General features: G+C 42.0%; 1 protein-coding gene across 2 annotated transcripts in view; it reads right to left on the reverse strand.

Moving 5' to 3' along the window:
* LOC129824014 (pappalysin-2-like) overlaps positions 1-21,901 on the reverse strand; it is a 66,949-nt gene that overhangs the window by 23,974 nt on the left and 21,074 nt on the right. For both annotated transcript variants that reach the window (XM_055883270.1, XM_055883271.1), the window contains exons 7-11: positions 12,346-12,528; positions 11,797-12,094; positions 8,193-8,321; positions 5,159-5,244; positions 706-902 (exon numbers count right to left, since the gene is read on the reverse strand). In XM_055883270.1, coding sequence (XP_055739245.1) covers positions 706-902; positions 5,159-5,244; positions 8,193-8,321; positions 11,797-12,094; positions 12,346-12,528 — 893 coding nt within the window. The remainder of the gene's footprint in view (positions 1-705; positions 903-5,158; positions 5,245-8,192; positions 8,322-11,796; positions 12,095-12,345; positions 12,529-21,901) is intronic.

Below are 21,901 nucleotides of genomic sequence, written 5' to 3' on the forward strand. Positions count from 1 at the left end.
ATTTGGATAGTCCCATGATATACAGATGGTTATACTATCAAAAAACTATCTGTTCATAAGCAAATACTTGCTAAGGTTACGGTTACGGTTAGGTTTAGAATAAGGGTAAGGGTTGGGGCTAGGGTAAGGGTTAAGTTTAAGGTTAGGATAAGGGTTAAGGTTAGGGTTAGGGTTAGTGGACATGTTGTTGACACCGGGGAGACCCATAGGGCGGCGCACAATTGGCCCGGCGTTGTCCGGGTTAGGGGAGGGTTTGGCCGGGGGGGATTTACTTGGCTCTAGCGACTCCTGCACCTGCAAGCTGACTCGGCTGTCGGTATTTCCTCTGACACAATGGTGCAGTTGGCTTCCGGGTTAGGCGAGCGGGTGTTAAGAAGCGCAACTTGGTGGGTCATGTTTCGGAGGACGCATGACTCGATCTTCGCCTCCTGAGCCCATTGGGGAGTTGCAGTGATGAGACAAGATCGTAATTGGATCACAATTGGATATCACGAAATTGAGGAGAAAAATGGGGTAAAATAATATATATATATATATATATATTGACAGTTATTGAACATCTACAAACCATCTACAAACCATCTACTTGGGACTATCCAAATCAAGTGTTACCAAACATTCAAAACACTCAGTACTGTCACATTTACAGAAAGATAACATCTGTATCCAGGAGGTGGGGGACAGGGCAGAGGAAAGCACTGCTACCTTGCTAAGCGAGGGCTCTCCGGTGGCTGCAAGGGCAGGGCAGCTGCTTTGGTCCTGATGGGAGGCTGCTGCGGTGGAGGCCCACTGATCACTGTACCCATGAGGGGTCAAGTAACCACAGTCCTGTACGCTGGAGCCCCTCTCAAACTCCTCACACACACCATCACCCTCAAAGACGTAGCACAGGCTGGGTTCACCTAGGGGAAACAATGGGAAAGCTATGTGGTGAACATCTTGCGTCCCAAATGGCAAACTATTCCCTTCATAGTGCATTACTTTTTAAACAGGACTCAGAGGGCTTTGGTCAAACGTAGTGTACTATATACAGAATAGGGTGCCATTTGGGACTCAGGCCAAAGGAACAGTCTGCTGGGGAGATTGCATTGTATTACAATAAGTAGATGCTGTCATCAGAAAACATCCCCGGAAAGATGTAGTTCAATAAAGAGGTGTGACAATGGTTCAGACAGAGAATAAAACAGCAAAGCATTATGTAATACACCAAACATTTATAATGTGTGAACTTTAACATCAGAGGCTGGATTTGGCCCTGTTAGTTACATACAGCTGCATGGGTAGGAGAGTTTAGTCACTGACAAGGTGTTGAATTGGCATACATAATCCAAGGAACTATGTCTCAAAAAGAAACAGTCTAGACAATATGGAATCAAACCACATTATCATCATAGCAGGTTGTTTGGATATTGTGCACTGACCATAATATACAGAACAAAAGACAACAACCCCTGTGACAATGATAAATGTGTTTTTACTTCAGTTGTTTGTCAAAGCAATATCACTTTCAGGATAATACGAGTTGATGTTCATGCTTCAGATACATTGACATCATGATCCAGTCTTGTGTTGTAGGAGTTAACTTGTCAAGCATCAGAATACCCAAACATGGAAGCAAATATGTGCATGACTGAGTGAGAATGAGGCACTATCTTGAATGGTGCAATGATTCCATTTTATAAATTGCAATTTATAATCTGTTTTTTTGCCAAAGTTCTTTTCCTGCTAGTCATGCCTTTTATTCCCAAAGAAAATATAACACTTCCAGTCACGGCATCTCTGAACCTTCATGGAATAGATTCATTATTTCTCCCTTGACAAAACTGAGGGTGTTTTGACGTACTAGCTAAGTAATAGATTCATTATTTCTCCCTTGACAAAACTGAGGGGGTGTTGACGTACTAGCTAAGTAATAGATTCATTATTTCTCCCTTGACAAAACTGAGGGGGTGTTGACGTACTAGCTAAGTAATAGATTCATTATTTCTCACTTGACAAAACTGAGGGGGTGTTGACGTACTAGCTAAGTAATAGATTCATTATTTCTCCCTTGACAAAACTGAGGGGGTGTTGACGTACTAGCTAAGTAATAGATTCATTATTTCTCCCTTGACAAAACTGAGGGGGTGTTGACGTACTAGCTAAGTAATAGATTCATTATTTCTCCCTTGACAAAACTGAGGGGGTGTTGACGTACTAGCTAAGTAATAGATTCATTATTTCTCCCTTGACAAAACTGAGGGGGTGTTGACGTACTAGCTAAGTAATAGATTCATTATTTCTCCCTTGACAAAACTGAGGGGGTGTTGACGTACTAGCTAAGTAATAGATTCCCAGATATGCATCCCAAATGGCACCCTATTCACTTTATAATCCACTGCTTCATTTTTGTATTAATTATTATGTATATAATAATTTATCCTTGTCTTGTCCCCAAAATCATTGATGATGCTTGAGGTGATGAAACAATTTCCCAAGTTGGGATTTAAAGTAATACTCTACCCTACTCTACTCTGGTCAAAAGTAGTGCACTATGAAGGGAATAGGCTGCCATTTTCGACATACTCAAAATGTGTCCCTTCACTTACTTTGACAACTTGCTAAAATACAGTATGTGAGAATAAATAATGTAAATCCCATTGAATTATCTTAGTTACTCTGTAACCATTAGGCCTACTTCCTTGTGATTTATATTGTGTTTCAAATGACACATTTTCTAATAAGAAAACACGTTTCTTTAACTAAGAGCATGATGATAAAGGAAGTGTACAAAAGAATCCCCCAGCATGGTGGATAAAATTATAGGCAACACCACAACTATGAGGTTGACATTTGCTGGTGTTACTGTGCAATGTCTACTTTTAGCATGCCAAGTCTCTGAATGAAAACCAGAGACAAGGCAGTGTCAGCTTGACAGCGTTGTTTTGTTGTGGAAATCAAAACAAGCTAGCTGTAGTAAACTTACCTCAGGAAAGAAAAATATCCTTCACAATTCACATCTCTGGGTGAGTGTTGCTTTACTCTTTGAGTTCATATGATTTTGTTTTGAATTATATTAGATTAATGTATGCATAATGCATAGTTTGGATAAATTGAGATGGTTAAGCGCAGAATGAGTACAAATGACAGTATTTTGTTTATTTCATTAAAGTGGTAGATCAGCTTTATATTGCTGATAGATTGTAGCTTCCATCAATGTAATTGTCTGCATTATTTCCAATCCACAATATATATTTTTAGTGAATATATATATATATATTTTATATCTTCTTTTATTATTTGCCCCTAACTCTACCACCCCTCCCCTAATTGGAGTAAACTAATGGACAACAACACTTAGGCTTCTACTTCCAGCTTATACATACTATATACTGTACATTTTACAGACATAATGTATTTTACAATAGTTATCTTTTGTTTGTTTTTAATCCCATCCTTCAGCTACCCTCAACCCCTCCCATCAACAGTGCCTTCGGAAAGTATTCAGGCTGTTGACTTTTTCCACATTTTGTTACGTTACAGCCTTATTCTAAAACGGATTAGATGAAAAAAAATACTCAGCAATTGACACACCCCATAACCCATAATGACAAAGCAAAAACAGTTTTTTACATTTTTTAGCAAATGTATTACAAATAAAAAACAGCTGGCCTCCCGAGTGTTGCAGCGGTCTAAGACACTGCATCGCAGTGCTAGAGGTGTCACTAAAGACCTGGGTTCGATCCCAGGCTGTATCACAACCGGCCGTGATTGGCAGTACCATAGGGCGCGCATAATTCGCCCAACGTCGTCCGGATAAGGGGAGGGTTTGGCCGGGGGGTGCTTTACTTAGCTCATCGCACTCTAGCGACTCCTTGTGGCGGGTCAAACACCTGTAGGTGGATCTCGGGTTGTCAGTTGAACGGTGTTTCCTCCGACACATTGGTGCAGCTGGCTTCCGGGTTATGCAGGCGGGTATTAAGAAGCACAGTTTGGCGGGTCATGTTTCGGAGGACACATGACACAATCTTAGCTTCCCGACCCCATTTGGGAAGTTGCAGCGATGAGACAAGATCAAAATTGGTGAAAAAAAGGGAATAAAATACAAAAAAACAAGAATACCTTATTTACATAAGTATTTAAACCCTCTGCTATGAGACTCGAAATTGAGCTCAGGTGCATCCTGTTTCCATTGATCATCCTTGAGATGTTTCTACAACTTGATAGGAGTCCACCTGTGGTAAATTCAATTTATTGGACATTATTTGGAAAGGCACACACCTGTCTATAAGGTCCCACAGTTGACAGCGCATGTCAGAACAAAAACCAAGCCATGAGGTCGAAGCAGTGGTGTAAAGTATTTTAAAGTACTAGTCGTTTTTTGGGGTATCTGTACTTTACTTTACTATTCATGTTTTTGAATATTCAACTTTTACTTTTACTTCACTACATCCCTAAAGAAAATCATGTACTTTTTACTGCATACATTTTCACCGGATACCCAAAAGTACTCGTTACATTTTGAATGCTTAGCAGGACAGAACATTTTTCTAATTCACACACTTATAAAGAGAACATCCCTTGTCATCCCTATGGTGCCTGATCTGGTGGATTCACTAAACACATGTTTGGTTTGTAAATGACGTCTGAGTGTTGGAGTGTGCCCCTGGCTATCCTTAAATTAAAAAAAACAAGAAAATTATGCTATCTGGTTTGCTTAAAATAAGGATTGTGAAATGATTTTTACTTTTGATACTTAAGTATATTTAAAACCAAATACTTTTAGACTTTTACTGGGTGACTTTCACTTTTACTTCAGTCATTGTCTATTAAGGTATCTTTACTTTTACTCAAGTATGAGATTTGGGTACTTTTTCCACCACTGGGTCGAAGGAATTGCCCGTAGAGCTCCGAGACTGGATTCTGTCGAGGCACAGAATCCAATCCAAATCCCTGTCAGTATATATGTTAGATAAAATAACAATTAATGTGTGTGATAAGTGAAATCTCTTTACTTAGTTACTTAGTTACTTAGTTACTTAAGTTGTGACCTGTCTCTGTTGCAAGACGTACTGTAATGAATACACCCCTGGTCTAGGTGAGTTTCTGTTGTGGTCATTCCACAGACTGTAGACTGACACCAGGATTAGGAGAATGATCTTGTCTGTTCTTCACTCACCATTGCAGTTGAAGCCTGACTCCATGTGGCACTTCTTAGAGCAGCCATCACCATCCAACAGATTGCCATCGTCACAGTCCTCTGTCCTACAGACACAGAGACAGCAAGGATCAGTCATCTCCATAGTCCATACACTTTCATTACAAACACACATATCCTTTGATTTCACTACATTCTCCACTGAGAGAGACCAATAACTATGACCTGTATGAGTATACTGTAGTTTGGCTTCACTTGCACACTTGATAATGTACTGTAGGCTCTGCCCTAAATTATATGTTCTCTGTTACCGGGAGTTGCATGGCAAGTAGTTCAGGAACACAAGGAGTGCACAAAGAACAATGCCCAAGGACTAGTCAGCCCTTCGCCCTCTGAGTGGCCAAAATGTATCTGTCTATTACAGTATTCAGAGGACTGACTAGTGAATATGATAGAAATCAAACATGGATACTATAGTATTATTCTATCTGAAAGTTGTTCACTGAGGACTTTATTTATTTATTTATTTTACCGTTATTTTACCAGGTAAGTTGACTGAGAACACGTTCTCATTTGCAGCAACGACCTGGGGAATAGTTACAGGGGAGAGGAGGGGGATGAATGAGCCAATTGTAAACTGGGGGTTATTAGGTGACCATGATGGTAAGAGGGCCAGATTGGGAATTTAGCCAGGACACCGGGGTTAACACCCCTACTCTTACGATAAGTGCCGTGGGATCTTTAATGACCTCAGAGAGTCAGGACACCCGTTTAACGTCCCATCCGAAAGACGGCACCCTACACAGGGCAGTGTCCCCAATCACTGCCCTGGGGCATTGAGATATTTTTTAGACCAGAGGAAAGAGTGCCTCCTACTGGCCCTCCAACACCACTTCCAGCAGCATCTGGTCTCCCATCCAGGGACTGACAAGGACCAACCCTGCTTAGCTTCAGAAGCAAGCCAGTAGTGGTATGCAGGGTGGTATGCTGCTGGCGATAACTCAGGATAACTCTGATGCTATCTATATGGATGTATTATATATGTGGTAACTTGTATCTGTACAGGGTGACCTCTGAATTACTCTATGCAAGAAGGTTTTATTGTCTTCCAGGAATTCTGTCTTATTTACGTTGGTCTCATACCCGACACAAGCCTTTAATTTCTGTGACACCCTGTGGAGATTGGGCCATGGTGGTCAGGTTACTCTGTAAACTTGGTTGGTCAATTGTGGTTGGTTTTGGGTTGAAAGGTTACACCCTCAGGTGTTATACATTTTATTACATGCCTTTGTTCTCTCTCATCCTATATCCAGGCTTCCTGGGCTTCTAAGCCTCTGGCTTAATAGGCATCTCGTTGTTCATGCTTTGTCTTCTAAGTTAGGCTCAGAAGTATGCTTTCTAATGCTTGTTAATGCTTTGTAACTTAAGCTTTATGCCTTGTATGTGAATCCATTCACTGTAAAATGTTCATTTAAAATCCTCCTTTGATATAGACAATTGTATTTGAAACTGTCCAGAGTAATGAAAGTGGACTTATTTACCATGATTACAATATTGCTGTGTATCAATTAATAGTATTAATGAATGCATAATATTATGGCCATTTTCCTTCTACTGTTGGTGTGGTCTACAATGGATGACAGAAAAAATAACATATAGTGCCTTCAGAAAGTATTCAGACCCCTTGACTTTTCCGACATTTTGTTGTGTTACAGCCTGAATTTAAAATGGATGAAATTGAGATTTTTTGAATTACTGGCCTACACACAGTAGCCCGTAATGCCAAAGTGGAATTGTTTTTTTGTTTGAATTTTTACAGTTTTTTCATGAAAAGCTGAAATGTCTTGAGTCAATAAGTATTCAACACCTTTGTTATGGCAAGCTGAAATAACTTCAGGAGTAAAAATGTGCTTAACAAGTCACATAATACGTTGCATGGACTCTGTGTGCAATAATAGAGTTTAACATGATTTTTGAATGACTACCTCATCTCTGTACCCCACACATACAATTATCTGTAAGGTTTCTCAGTCAAGCAGTGCATTTCAAACACAGATGTAACCACAAAGACCAGGGAGGTTTTCCAATGTCTCACAAAGAAGGGCACCTATTGGGAGATGGGTAAAAATAAAAATAAAAGCAGACATTGAATATCTCTTTGAGCATCGGGAAGTTATTAATTACACTTTGGATGGTGTATCAATACACCCAGTCACTACAAAGATACAGGCTAATTCAGTTGCAGGAGAGGAAGGAAACCACTCAGGGATTTCACCATGAGGCCAATGGGGACTTTAAAACAGTTCCAGAGTTAAATGGCTGTGATAGGAGAAAACTGAGGATGGATAAAAACATTGTATTTACTCCACAATACTAACTTAATTGACAGAGTGAATGAAAGGAAGCCTGCACAGAATACAAATATTTCAAAACATGCATCTTGTTTGCAAAAAGGCACTAAAGTAATACTGCAAAAAATATGGGAAAGCAATTCACTTTTGTCCTGAATACAAAGTGTTATGTTTGGGAAAATCCAATACAACACATTACTGAACACCACTTTCCATATTTTCAAGCATAGTGGTGGCTCCATCATGTTATGTGTATGCTTGTAATCGTTAAGGACCGTGGAGTTTTTAAGGATAAAACAGAAACTGAATGGAGCTAAGCACAGGCAACATCCTAGAGGAAAACCTGATTTAGTCTGCTTTCCACCAGACACTGGGAGATGAATTAACCTTTCAGCAGGACAATAACCTAAAACACAACACCAAATCTACACTGGAGTTGCTTACCAAGAAGACAGTGAATATTCCTGTGGCCGAGATACAGTTTTGACGTAAACCTAATTTTCAATACATTTGGAAAACTGTCTAAATAAATGTTTTCACTTTGTCATTATGGGGTATTGTGTGTCGATGGGTGAGAAAAACAAACAATTTAATCAATTTTAAATTCAGGCTGTAACACAACAAAATGTGGAATAAGTCAAAGAGTATGAATACTTTCTCAAGGCACTTCATCTGGGATGTGAATACTATGTAAACTGACTGACCCCTGGAGAAGACCGTCACCGCAGTAGGCAGCTCCATGGGTGTAGAAAAGAGGTGGGGAGAGCTCACTGAGAAGACCGTCTGCTTCCACCTGAACTCTGTACTGGTACTCCATGTCCTTTTCAATATCACTGTATGAACACATCAAAACATGTAACATTCAAGTATCAACAGCTTTCTAACTGCATTTTTGTGTCATGGAATTGTATTCCTTTAGTTTTAAAGACATAATTGACATTTCAGATTATTTCCAGGTGGAATTGTTGCATAGAGATACAAATGACTAAACTAAACCGATAGCTATTATTGTCAAATAACCATTTTGAACAGCAAGGTTATATGGAAACGACAGTGCACATAGATACACAATAAAAAACAGATTGCTCTTGTGTATCTGTGTCCAGAGTCACCTAGTCATCTAAGCTTGCTGTAGGAAGCCGTGACCTTAAACCTAAACAGGAGGTACGGTGGGTACAGTGATATCATACCTCCTGTCCCAGAGCTATTGATCTGTTTGAGTCAGCTCCAAACTATAAAAAGAGCCTACCTTTGATTTCCCGGCAGCCCTCCTAGATTACCATTGTCTCCGGCCAGCTGTAAAGAATGCCTACAAAAATGCACATCCTCTACTCTCTCAGACGTGTCTGATTTCCTCCCGCTACAAATTACCCTTATCAATTATGAATCAACTCTAAGAGCCCGCTCTATCCAGCATACCACCGGAGGAGCCTGTGTGTTTTTTTGAGGGCTTAGACTTAGGGTAGTTTTGGGAATGATACAATCAGTTATTAATGTACAAGTCAAATGTTTATGAGCCACTAGTTAGCAGAAACTAGGCTATGAGGGTCAGAGGAAAATAATACATCCTTGTCCATGGACTAACAACATAACTTTATCCTACACCTATTTCACACATACCCCAAAGGTGTTTTCTTTACTCCTAATAGACCAAAAACGAGAGTAAAATATTTAAGGATTAGGATATCAAGTGCAAAACCATCTTGTTTTGCCAGCTATACCTCTTGGTGGCAGTGTAGACTCACAGTCCCAATTCTAAGCCTTTCTTTCATTTCTCTCCTGCAATGCACTCCACTTCTCTCTCTTTACCCCCTCCTCCAAATGACAGGCCTCTCACTTATCATATACTAACCATGATGAGCATACAGTACAGAGCCTTCAGCGAGAGGAAATGGCTGAGCAACAGCTCCAAAGAGCCACAGGTGTTTACTGTTTTTGCTGGTCAAATTTGGTTTATATTCCAGAGACTGCCTTCCCCCTAACACAACCTCTCTGCCCTCCTCTTCCCTCCACATAACTGAATTCCCCTTGGTTTTTACATCTTTTTGAACTTACAGCCACTTGTGGAACTTCTAGAGATTAAACCAAATGTATTCCTCAATGTGACCTCTTAAGCACATCCACCTACTCCTGCAAGTGCTTGAAAAGCAACAATATCCCAGAAAGTGTTAGTGGAAAATCATTCACAAAAAAATGTGTATGACACTAATACCAAATACAAGCTGACTCTAATGAATAAAAGTAAGCTGGAACAGAATTAAAATGTATATGAGATGGGAAATATCTTAACGTTTAGGGGGCTGACTTATGTGTAATGCAAAATTGGATGCAGATAATCAATTTAACACCTTTTGTCACTGCATGAGATTAAAATGGTTTGACGTACGCCGGAATCCTCTGAAAACTTTTAATTAAATAATGCCCTTGATGTTGATTTGTATCAGTAGCTAGTGCTAAAGGGAATGTTGAATACATTTGGTTCTGTGTTGCGAAAACTGTGCCACACCGAAATACTTGATAATGACACAAATCTCAGTTTCTGGGGCTACAGATGATTATGTATGGTCTTTGTAAGTGACATAAATTATACATTGATCGTGATTTTTTTTGTGTGTGTGTGTATTCTTAGGTCCACTTCTTGGAGCAGTGGTACATGACCTCAAAACAATACATCTGTGTCCACACAGGAGAAATTTCCAGACTAAGGTCAAAGTATTTGCCGAATTCCAGAGTGTGCGGCTACATGCAGTACAGTAGTTTGAACACACCTACTCATTCAAGTTTTTTGTTGTTGTTATTTTTACTATTTTATACATCGTAGAATAATAGTGACGACATCAAAACTATGAAATAACACATATTGAATCGTGTAGTTACCAAAAAAGTGTTAAACAAATCAAAATATATTTAATATTTGAGATTCTTCAAAGTAGCCACCATTTGCCTCGATGAAAGCTTTGCACACTCTTGGTAATTCTCTCAACCAGCTTAACCTGGAATGCTTTTCCAACAGTCTTGAAGGAGTTCCCACATATGCTGAGCACTTGTTGGCTGCTTTTCCTTTACTCTGCTGTCAAACTCATCTCAAACCATCTCAATTGGGTGATTGTGGAGGCCAGGTCATCTGATGCAGCACTCCATCACTCTCCTTCTTGGTCAAATAGCCCTTACACAGCCTGGAGGTGTGTTGGGTCATTGTCTTGTTGAAAAACAAATTATAGTCCCACCAAGAGCAAACCAGATGGGATGGCGTAATGCTGCAGAATGCTGTGGTAGCCATGCTGGTTAAGTGTGCCTTGAATTCTAAATAAATCACTGACAGTGTCACCAGCAAAGCACCATCGCACCACCTCCTCCATGGGAACCACACATGCAAAGATCATCCGTTCACTTACTCTGCGTCTCACAAATACACAGCGGTTGGAACCAAAAATCTCAAATTTGTACTCATCAGACCAAAGGACAGATTTCCACCGGTCTAATGTCCATTACTCGTGTTTCTTGGTCCAAGCAAGTCTCTTCTTCTTCTTGGTGTTCTTTAGTGGTGGTTTCTTTGCAAGAATTCGACCATGAAGGCCTGATTCACGCAGTCTCCTCTGAACGTTTGATGCTGCAATGTGTCTGTTACTTGAACTCTGTGAAGCATTTATTTGGACTGCAATCTGAGATGCAGTTAACTCTAAAGAACTTATCCTCTGCAGCAAACGCAACTCTGGGTCTTCCATTCCTGTGGCGGTCCTCATGAGAGACAGTTTTATCATAGCCCTTGATGGTTTTTGCGACTGCACTTGAAGAAACTCTCAAAGTTCTTGAAATTTTCCAGCTTGACTGACCTTTATGTCTTAAAGTAATGATGGACTGTCATTTCTCTTTGGTTATTTGAGCTGTTCTTGCCATAATTTGGACTTGTTCTTTTACCAAATAGGGCTATCTTCTGTATACCACCCATACCTTGTCACAACACAACTGATTGGCTCAAATGCATTAAGGAAAGAAATTCCACAAATTAACTTTTAACAAGGCACACCTGTTAATTGAAATGCATTCCCAGTGACTACCTCATGAAGCTGGTTGAGAGAATACCAAGAGTGTGCAAAGTTGTGTTCAAGGCAAAGGGGTGCTACTTTGAAGAATCTCAAATATAAAATATATTTTAAATTGTTTAACACTTTTTTGGTTACTACATGATACCATGTGTTATTTCATATTTTTGATGTTTTCACTATTATTAGAAAAACCCTTGAATGAGTAGGTGTGTCCAAACTTTTGACTGGTACTCTATATCTGTCAGTGTCACTATTACTGTACCTGTCTGTAAATGTAAGCAGAGTTTGCTGGACCAGATCGCCTGAAAACGGCGGTTGCCGGACAACTCGGTAGATCAGAGGCTGGCAACTGGAGCAGAGAGGATTATGGGGGCCAGAAGTAAGCAGAATAGCGTCAATCTCCATCTTCTCATCAAAGGTGCTCAGTTTGACAGCTGCCACCCTTTTTTCGGTGTGCACATGTAGGGTGAGGGGCACATCACAGAAGACGTGCTGTGGACCCATGTCTAGAGACTCGTCTGTGTCTGTTATTAGCTCGATGTTGGTAATCACCTGGTTATCTGTAGAGACAACATGGTGGATAATTATAAGCTGTATAATCAAGCAGTTCCAGAGTAGTGCACATGCTTGGCCATTTATTTATTCATAAATACCTAGGACAAATAACTGGTGTAACTTCACATTACCTGCTCAGATGAATAGCCAAAGCATTATCATTCAGGTAGACACAACGTGTGGCTTGTATTGTGGAGAGTTTCAGTAATGCTAAATGTACACTGTTGGAGACCACTAGAATGAATCCGGGACCCACCGGCTGAGATGTAGGTGACCCACACAGTGAGGCTGTCAGGGACCACAAGGTGGAGGAAGCGCAGCATCAGGACGCAGCCCTCGGTTTCAGGGCAGGGAGACGTCACGTTGGCATCATACAGGCTGAGTTCTGGACTCCAGGCCTGTAGGCTGGGCTCGCAGGTCTGGTATACATCTGGAGGGCCTGTAAACGCACACGCACACACACGCACACACACACACACACACACACACACACACACACACACACACACACACACACACACACACTGGTCTTACAATATATACACCTACTGTATATGCGTCCCAAATGGCCCCCTATACCCTTTATATTGCACTACTTTTGACAAGGGTCCATAGGGGTCTGGTGAATATGGTGCCCTTTGGAATGCAACCAAAGAAAGGTAAAAGTGACAACAGATATAGCAGATAGGCCTACAACTTTTTTCTACATCTAAGCCTTCTCAACTCATGACATGCACAGTACCTTCCCACCCACACTGATAAAATGCAGAGAGCTAGAATTCATTGGTTTCAAAGGTAGGCACTCTGTTGTCTTTAACCAGTGCAGTATCTTTACTGAAGTTGTGAAATGATTTGAATCACTGAAAAACCATTACTGTACTATTATTAAAGAGGGCTAGTAGAGAGTACAATCTATGTTCTGAGGGAGAATCATACAGTAGAGAGAGACTGGGAAAATCACATGACTTGGTTTTGGACTGGACTGGTATTTTCCTAACCACCCTCTAGAACACAACATACCCAGGTGCAACTTTACACAGGAAAGGAATCAATTTCTTAATTGGGACAGACAGGCTCACAAAACAATTAATAAAGCATGTTCATTTCCTGGTGGTACAAGAGGAACAGGAGCAGGTCGTGTGTCTCAGCAGAGCACTGAAATAAACTGCCGAATGGAGAGGGATAGAGGGAGAGAGCCTGCAGCAGTAGCCCCAGCCAGCCAATGCCTGAGCGTCCTCAGCTTCCCCAGCTTCTGCTATCTGCACCCAATGTGGCTCCTTCACATGTGTGGATTTGTACAGGGTAAACATCAGCACGCCAAGTCAAACCATAAAACTAAATTGGTCAGATAAACAGAGAAAGGCCTCAACACAGGCCCAGATTAATCACTGTATCAGATGTGGCAAACGGCTCCCACAGGAAAGCCTAGTAGGAAAGCCTAGTGCTTCAAGATCTTAGTGTATCATCCTTCCTACTTTCAGCAACTTAACCATGTCACTACTTTTCCCTTTCTCAAGATGAAATAGACTACCCAGGTCTGAAAATTAATGCTTGGGTTTCAGTGGAGGAACACATCAAAGGGAGGATATGTTTCTGTGAAAAGAATGATGTAGCCTAGATACAGTATTTTACCTGAAATAAATGTTCCTCTCGTCTGAGTGCTCCAGAGCGCAGAATAACTGATGAATTTACGAACGCTCAACACCGGTTGAATATGGCTGGTGTCAGTAAACGTCAGCAAAAAAGAGCAATTAAATTGTTGCCAGGAGCACAGTTACAACCACCAACACTCTGGATAACATGAAAACAGCTTAACCAGCTCTGCTAGGACGAGTAAAATGGTCAGAGTTTAGATGAGGGTTAAAGCTTAAGATGATTCTTATGGCATTGCACACGGTCAGTGTGAACTTTATTTTACTATTCATATTTTTGACAACTTTTACATTTACTTCACTACATTCCTAAAGGAAATTATTACTCCATACATTTTCCTGACACCCAAAAGTACTTGTTACAGTTTGAATGCTTAGCAGGACAGAAAAATTGTCCAATTCACACACTTATCATGAGAACATCTCTTGTCATCCCTACTGCATCTGATCTGGTGGAATCACTAAACACATGCTTCGTTCATAAATGATGTCTGAGTGTTGGAGTGTGCCCCTGGCTATCTGTAAATGTCTGAGTGTTGGAGTGTGCCCCTGGCTATCTGTAAATGTCTGAGTGTTGGAGTGTGCCCCTGGCTATCTGTAAATGTCTGAGTGTTGGAGTGTGCCCCTGGCTATCTGTAAATGTCTGAGTGTTGGAGTGTGCCCCTGGCTATCTTTAAATGTCTGAGGGTTGGAGTGTGCCCCTGGCTATCTGTAAATGTCTGAGGGTTGGAGTGTGCCCCTGGCTATCTGTAAATGTCTGAGTGTTGGAGTGTGCCCCTGGCTATCTGTAAATGTCTGAGTGTTGGAGTGTGCCCCTGGCTATCTGTAAATGTCTGAGTGTTGGAGTGTGCCCCTGGCTATCTTTAAATGTCTGAGTGTTGGAGTGTGCCCCTGGCTATCTTTAAATGTCTGAGGGTTGGAGTGTGCCCCTGGCTATCTGTAAATGTCTGAGTGTTGGAGTGTGCCCCTGGTTATCTGTAAATGTCTGAGTGTTGGAGTGTGCCCCTGGCTATCTGTAAATGTCTGAGTGTTGGAGTGTGCCCCTGGCTATCTGTAAATGTCTGAGTGTTGGAGTGTTCCCCTGGCTATCTGTAAATGTCTGAGTGTTGGAGTGTGCCCCTGGCTATCTTTAAATGTCTGAGTGTTGGAGTGTGCCCCTGGTTATCTGTAAATGTCTGAGTGTTGGAGTGTGCCCCTGGCTATCTGTAAATGTCTGAGTGTTGGAGTGTGCCCCTGGCTATCTGTAAATGTCTGAGTGTTGGAGTGTGCCCCTGGCTATCTGTAAATGTCTGAGTGTTGGAGTGTGCCCCTGGCTATCTGTAAATGTCTGAGTGTTGGAGTGTGCCCCTGGTTATCTGTAAATGTCTGAGTGTTGGAGTGTGCCCCTGGTTATCTGTAAATGTCTGAGTGTTGGAGTGTGCCCCTGGCTATCTGTAAATGTCTGAGTGTTGGAGTGTGCCCCTGGCTATCTGTAAATGTCTGAGGGTTGGAGTGTGCCCCTGGCTATCTGTAAATGTCTGAGTGTTGGAGTGTGCCCCTGGCTATCTGTAAATGTCTGAGTGTTGGAGTGTGCCCCTGGCTATCTGTAAATGTCTGAGGGTTGGAGTGTGCCCCTGGCTATCTGTAAATGTCTGAGTGTTGGAGTGTGCCCCTGGCTATCTGTAAATGTCTGAGGGTTGGAGTGTGCCCCTGGCTATCTGTAAATGTCTGAGTGTTGGAGTGTGCCCCTGGCTATCTGTAAATGTCTGAGGGTTGGAGTGTGCCCCTGGCTATCTGTAAATGTCTGAGTGTTGGAGTGTGCCCCTGGCTATCTGTAAATGTCTGAGTGTTGGAGTGTGCCCCTGGCTATCTGTAAATGTCTGAGTGTTGGAGTGTGCCCCTGGCTATCTGTAAATGTCTGAGTGTTGGAGTGTGCCCCTGGCTATCTGTAATAATGTCTGAGTGTTGGAGTGTGTCCCTGGCTATCTTTAAATGTCTGAGTGTTGGAGTGTGCCCCTGGCTATCTGTAAATTAAAAAAACAAGAACATTGAGCTATCCGGTTTGCTTAATATAAGGAATGTCAAATGATTTATACTTTTACTTTTGATACTTAAGTATATTTAAAACCAAATACTTTTAGAATTTTTCAAATTTAGTCAGAAAGTGTTTTTCATTGCAAGTTAAAGCTTACTGTTAGCTAGCTAGCTAGCTGACGTTAGATGGCTGGCTCGCTGGCTAACATTACGTTTATGATCTGTGTGTAGTAATGTTATCGCAGAATGCCATTTCGAATGGCTAGTTATAGCCTAATGTTAGCTAGCTAACTAACTAATATTGAACCTAATTGGTTAACTTTAGCTAGCTTTGACAATCGGTTTGTATTGCTAGTGCTCTATGGATTAGGATTATGGTTCATTGTTTAGCTAGCATGTCTTAACAAAAGACTCCACTTCGCCAGATGATCACATGACCCATTAAGTTAGCCAGGTTTGTCTGACGGCGATTACGGCTATCTATTGTATAATAATGCCAAAATATTTGTATCTGGAATTTGTCTTTCAGCATCAGTAGAACACGCCTGACTGTCCTCCACCAGTCATATAAGGAGAATGGTCTAATGCCTCCCATCAAAAAGAGAGATGGCCCAAGCAAGCACAGGTTACACCTGAAGCATGAGGACTTGCAGTGAGTGGTGAACTTCATCAACAACTACGCAGAGGATAATGCAATATTATTACCAGGACGTCACCCAGAACACAAACACTTTGGTGGAAAGCTGCTGCCATCCCATGTGACAAAAGCAGCAGTGTGGCATCTCTACAAGGAATCGATGACAACACTTGGTATGTAAAGCATAAACAACACGTTTTGATTATTTAATTGACCTACAACATGATTGGCACTACTTTTATTGATCTTACATTATTTATGTATTTTCCAGAGGTACGTGTAGTTGGGCTGTGTGTTATCATTTTAACTTCCAATTTCCAAGATGATGTTTCTGTATGCAGTGCTGCTGCTCTGCACATTTGTAGGTAAATGAAAGTTACCTGATAATGATTTATAAAAAAATTATATGATATATGATATATCTTAATGTTATATCTTAATGTTATTTTGTTGTTTGAAGGTGCACTATCCTTCTGACCCTATGCAGCCAGGTCCCATCTACTATTTAACTCCTTGCAAGTGTGGCTTGTTTGGTGTCTGCTGTGAAGGAATACCATAACAAGTCAACTACTTGATTGATGAAGGCACGTCGTCCAGCAAAGGCAGCAGCGCAGTCATCAACTACATGCACCATTTCTTCACCAACTACGGAGTTGGGAAACACATGTGGACCTGAATTGTGATAACTGCAGTGGCCAAAACAAGAACAAGTTTGTGCTCTGGTATTGTGCCTGACGGACCACGCACAAGCTCCACCACAGTCTGGACCTTTACTTCCTGATCACAGGCCACACCAAGTTTGCCCACGGCTGGTGCTTTGGCCTCATCAAGCAGTGCTTCAGAAAGACCAGAGTGAACACTTTGTCTGAGATTGCTGATGTCGTGAAGGACAGCACTGTGACAGGGGTCAACATCCCAAAGCTAGAGGGCGCTGCTGCGCCTTCACCACGCTGTCTGTGTGGGTGGACCAATTGAGTTTGTCCGTGATGTGTACGCCGAGGAACTTAAAACTTACTACCCTCTCCACTACTGCCCCGTCGATGTGGATAGGGGGGTGCTCCTTCTGCTGTTTCCTGAAGTCCACGATCATCTCCTTTGTTTTGTTGACGTTGAGTGTGAGGTTATTTTCCTGACACCACACTCCGAGGGCCCTCACCTCCTCCCTGTAGGCCGTCTCGTCGTTGTTGGTAATCAAGCATACCACTGTAGTGTCATCTGCAAACTTGATGATTGAGTTGGAGGCGTGCATTGCCACGCTGTCGTGGGTGAACAGGGAGTACAGGAGAGGGCTCAGAACGCACCCTTGTGGGGCCCCAGTGTTGAGGATCAGCGGGGTGGAGATGTTGTTACCTACCCTCACCACCTGGGGGTGGCCCGTCAAGAGGTCCAGTACCCAGTTGCACAGGGCAACAGACTCAGACCCATAACAGCATTCTCACATAGGTATTCCTCTTGTCCAAATGGGTTAGGGCAGTGTGTTGAGATTGCGTCGTCTGTGGACCTATTGGGGCGGTAAGCAAATTGGAGTTTGTCTAGGGCACAGGTGTCAAACTCATTCCACGGGGGGCCGAGTGTCTGCGGGTTTTCGCTCCTCCCTTATACTTGATGAATTTACATCACTAATTAGTTAGGAACTCCCCACACCTGGTTGTCTAGGGCTTTATTGAAAGGAAAAACCAAAAACCTGCAGACACTAGGCCCTCCGTGGAATGAGTTTGACACACCTGGTCTAGGGTGTCAGGTAGGGTGGAGGTGATATGGTCCTTGACTAGTCTCTCAAAGCACTTCATGATGACGGAAGTGAGTGCTACAGGGCGGTAGTCGTTTAGCTCAGTTACCTTAGCTTTCTTGGGAACAAGAACAATGGTGGCCCTCTTGAAGCATGTGGGGACAGCAGCCTGGGATAAGGATTGATTGAATATGTCCGTAAACACACCAGTCAGCTGGTCTGTGCATGCTCTGAGGACACGGCTGGGGATGCCGTCTGGGCCTGCAGCCTTGCGAGGATTAACACGTTTAAATGTTTTACTCACGTCGGCTGCAGTGAAGGAGAGTCCACAGGTTTTGGTAGCGGGCCATGTCAGTGGCACTGTATTGTCCTCAAAGCGAGCAACGAAGTTGTTTAGTCTGTCTGGGAGCAAGACATCCTGGTCCGCGACTGGGCTGGTTTTCTTTTTGTAATCTGTGATTGACTGTAGACCCTGCCACATACCTCTTGTGTCTGCGGTTGAATTGCGACTCTACTTTGTCTCTATACTGACGCTTAGCTTGTTTGATTGCCTTGCGGAGGGAATAGCTACACTGTTTGTATTCGGTTATATTTCACCTTGCCCTGGTTAAAAGCAGTGGTTCGCTCTTTCAGTTTCGCGCGAATGCTGCCATTTGTATGATATGATATGCTACGTTTAACTGCTTTAGTATGACATATTATGTTTGACTGCTTTAGTAGTGTATTTTATGTTCAACTGCTTTAGTATAATATAATATGTTTGAATGCATTAGTATGATATACTACGTTAGGTTAGGGCTATGGTTAGGGTTAAGAGTTAGGTTAAATGGTTAAAGTTAGGATTGGGTGAAGGGTTCACTAACATGCAAAGTAGCTAAAAAGTAGTAAGTAGTTGCAAAGTTGCTAATTAGCTCAGATGCTAAAGTTGTCCATAATGAGATTTGAACACACAACCTTTGGGTTGCTAGAAATTCACATTATACATTTACCCATCAATCCCGCCAGACCACCCTCCTTTAGTTTTTGCCTTAGGTAACCTACTGTCATACCAAACGTAACATATCATACTAATGGAGTAGCAAGGATTTTTTTTAAATATAATACGTTTTGCTCTAAGACTTGGCTGCTAATGTAAGGAGCGTTATAGCGCAACGCACTATTTTAAAGGTAATTTACGCGTGACCCGACATACGCAGCATTTACCATGAATGCGATCTCTGCATCTGGGAAAATGCCTTTAACAACCGCATTATCGGCTGTATAGTATAACTAATCAACCTTATCTAGGCTGTATCACATCCGACCGTGATTGGGAGTCCCACAGGGTAGCGCACAATTGGTCCAGCATCGCCCAGGTTTGGCCGGAGTAGGCCGTCATTGTAAATAAGAATTTGCCTAGTTAAGGGAAGGAAACACAGTGACCTCGCTCTTCAACCAATGTGTATGAATTTAGGAGCAAACTGAAGTGAAGAAGAAATTCAGCAACTCTTGGAGAAAAGTTCAAGTTTATTGTTAAATGTAAAACCAATGTTTTTCAGCATTCAAAAGAGTTATACAGGTGAAAGCTATGATCCTTTATTGATCACCTGTTAAATCAACTTCAATCAGTGTAGATGAAGGGGAGGAGAGAGGTTAAAGGATTGTTCAGCCTTTAGACAATTCAGACATGGATTGTGTATATCTGCCATTTAGAGGGTGAATGGGCAAGACAAAAGTTTTATGTGCCTTTGAACGGGATATGGTAGTAGGTGCCAGGCACACTGGTTTGAGTGTGTCAAGAACTTCAACCCTGCTGGGGTTTTCATGCTCAAAAGTGTCCTGTGTGTATTAAGAATGGACCACCACTCAAAAGACATCCAGCCAACTGGACACAACTGTGGGAAGCATTGGAGTCAATATGGGCCAGCATCCCTGTGGAACACTTTCAACACTTTGTAGAGGCCCTGCTCTGTCAAATTGAGGGTGTTCTGAGGGCAAAGGGGGTGCAACTCAATATTATGATGTTTTGTACACTAGTGTACAAAAAGCCTCTTTAATTTTTTAATTTGTAAAACTTTTGTTTCCTGTTCCAACAGAAGTTCTCAAGGCCCATGAATCAACTCCATGGCTTAAACATGGACAAGCAGGTAATAGAACTCTTTCCCATAAACTACACTACAGTACACAACAAAAGCCAACAGACTGTGTCTCCCCCAGAATTATAGATTCCACTCTTTTCTCCTGGCTAATGCTGTAATTGTATTTATCGTTATTAAAAGTAATGCATGGAGAGTTCTCACTAATCCGGACGCTTATAAGAAATCCTATGACAACCTCCGATGAGCCATCAAACAGGGAAAGCATCAAAACAGGACTAGGACAGAATCCTACTACGCCGGCTCTAATGCTCATCGGATGTGGCAGGGCTAGCAAACTATCAAACATTAGAAAGAAAAACCCAGCTGCGAGCTGCCCAGTGAAGCAAGCTAACCAGACAACCTAAATGCCTTCTATGCTGACTTTGAAGCATGAAACACTGAACCATGCATGAGAGAACCAGCAGTTCCAGATGACTGTGTGATCTCGCTCGCTCGGTAGCCGATGCGAATAGGACCTTTCATTAGGCAGGTTAACATTCACAAGGCTGCGGGGCAAGACTGATTACCAGGATGTGTTCTCAGAGCATACGCTAACCAGCTGGCGGGTGACTTCACTGACAATTTCAACCTCTGCCTAACCCAGTCCATAATACCTACAGTTGAAGTCGGAAGTTTACATACACCTTAGCCAAATACATTTAAACTCAGTTTTTCACAATTTATCCTGTTGTTTAACTTGGGTCAAACATTTTGGGTAGCCTTCCACAAGCTTCGCACAATAAATTGGGTGAATTTTGGCCCATTCCTCCTGACAATTCTGGGGTAACTGAGTCAGTTTTTTAGACCTCCTTGCTCACACATGCTTTTTCAGTTCTGCCCACAAATTGTCTGTAGGATTGAGATCAGGGCTTTGTGATGGCCACTCCGATACCTTGACTTTGTTGTTCTTAAGCCATTTTGCCACAACTTTGGAAGTATGCTTGTGGACATTGTCCATTTGGAAGACCCATTTGCAACCAAGCTTTAACATCCTGATTGATGACTTGAGATGTTGCTTCAATATATCCACATAATTTTCCATCCTCGTGATGCCATCTATTTTGTGAGGTGCACCAGTCCCTCCTGCAGCAAAGCAGCCCCACAGCATGATGCTGCCACCGCAGTGCTTCACGGTTGGGATGGTGTTCTTCGGCTTGCAAACCTCCCCTTTTACCTCCAAACATAACGATGGTCATTATGGCCAAACAGTTCTATTTTTGTTTCATCAGACCAGAGGACATTTTTCCAAAAAGTACAATCTTTGCCCCCATGTGCAGTTGCAAATCGTAGTCTGGCTTTCTTATGGCGGTTATGGAGCAGTGGCTTTTTCCTTGCTGAGCGGCCTTTCAGATTGTCAATATTTTAATGTGGATATAGATACTTTTGTACCTGTTTCCTCCAGCATCTTCACAAGGTCCTTTGCTGTTGTTCTGGGATTGATTTGCACTTTTCGCACCAAAGTACGTTCATCTCTAGGAGACTTGCATACTATTGTTTGTACAGATGAACGTGATACCTTCAGACATTTGGAAATTGCTCCCAAGAATGAACCAGACTTGGAGGTCTAAATTATTTTATTTTTTTCTGAGGTCTTGGCTGATTTCTTTTCATTTTCCCATGATGTCAAGCAAAGAGGCACTGAGTGTGAAGGTAGGCCTTGAAGT

The sequence above is a fragment of the Salvelinus fontinalis genome, chromosome 26 (assembly GCF_029448725.1).
Source record: "Salvelinus fontinalis isolate EN_2023a chromosome 26, ASM2944872v1, whole genome shotgun sequence".
Classification (NCBI taxonomy): domain Eukaryota; kingdom Metazoa; phylum Chordata; class Actinopteri; order Salmoniformes; family Salmonidae; genus Salvelinus; species Salvelinus fontinalis.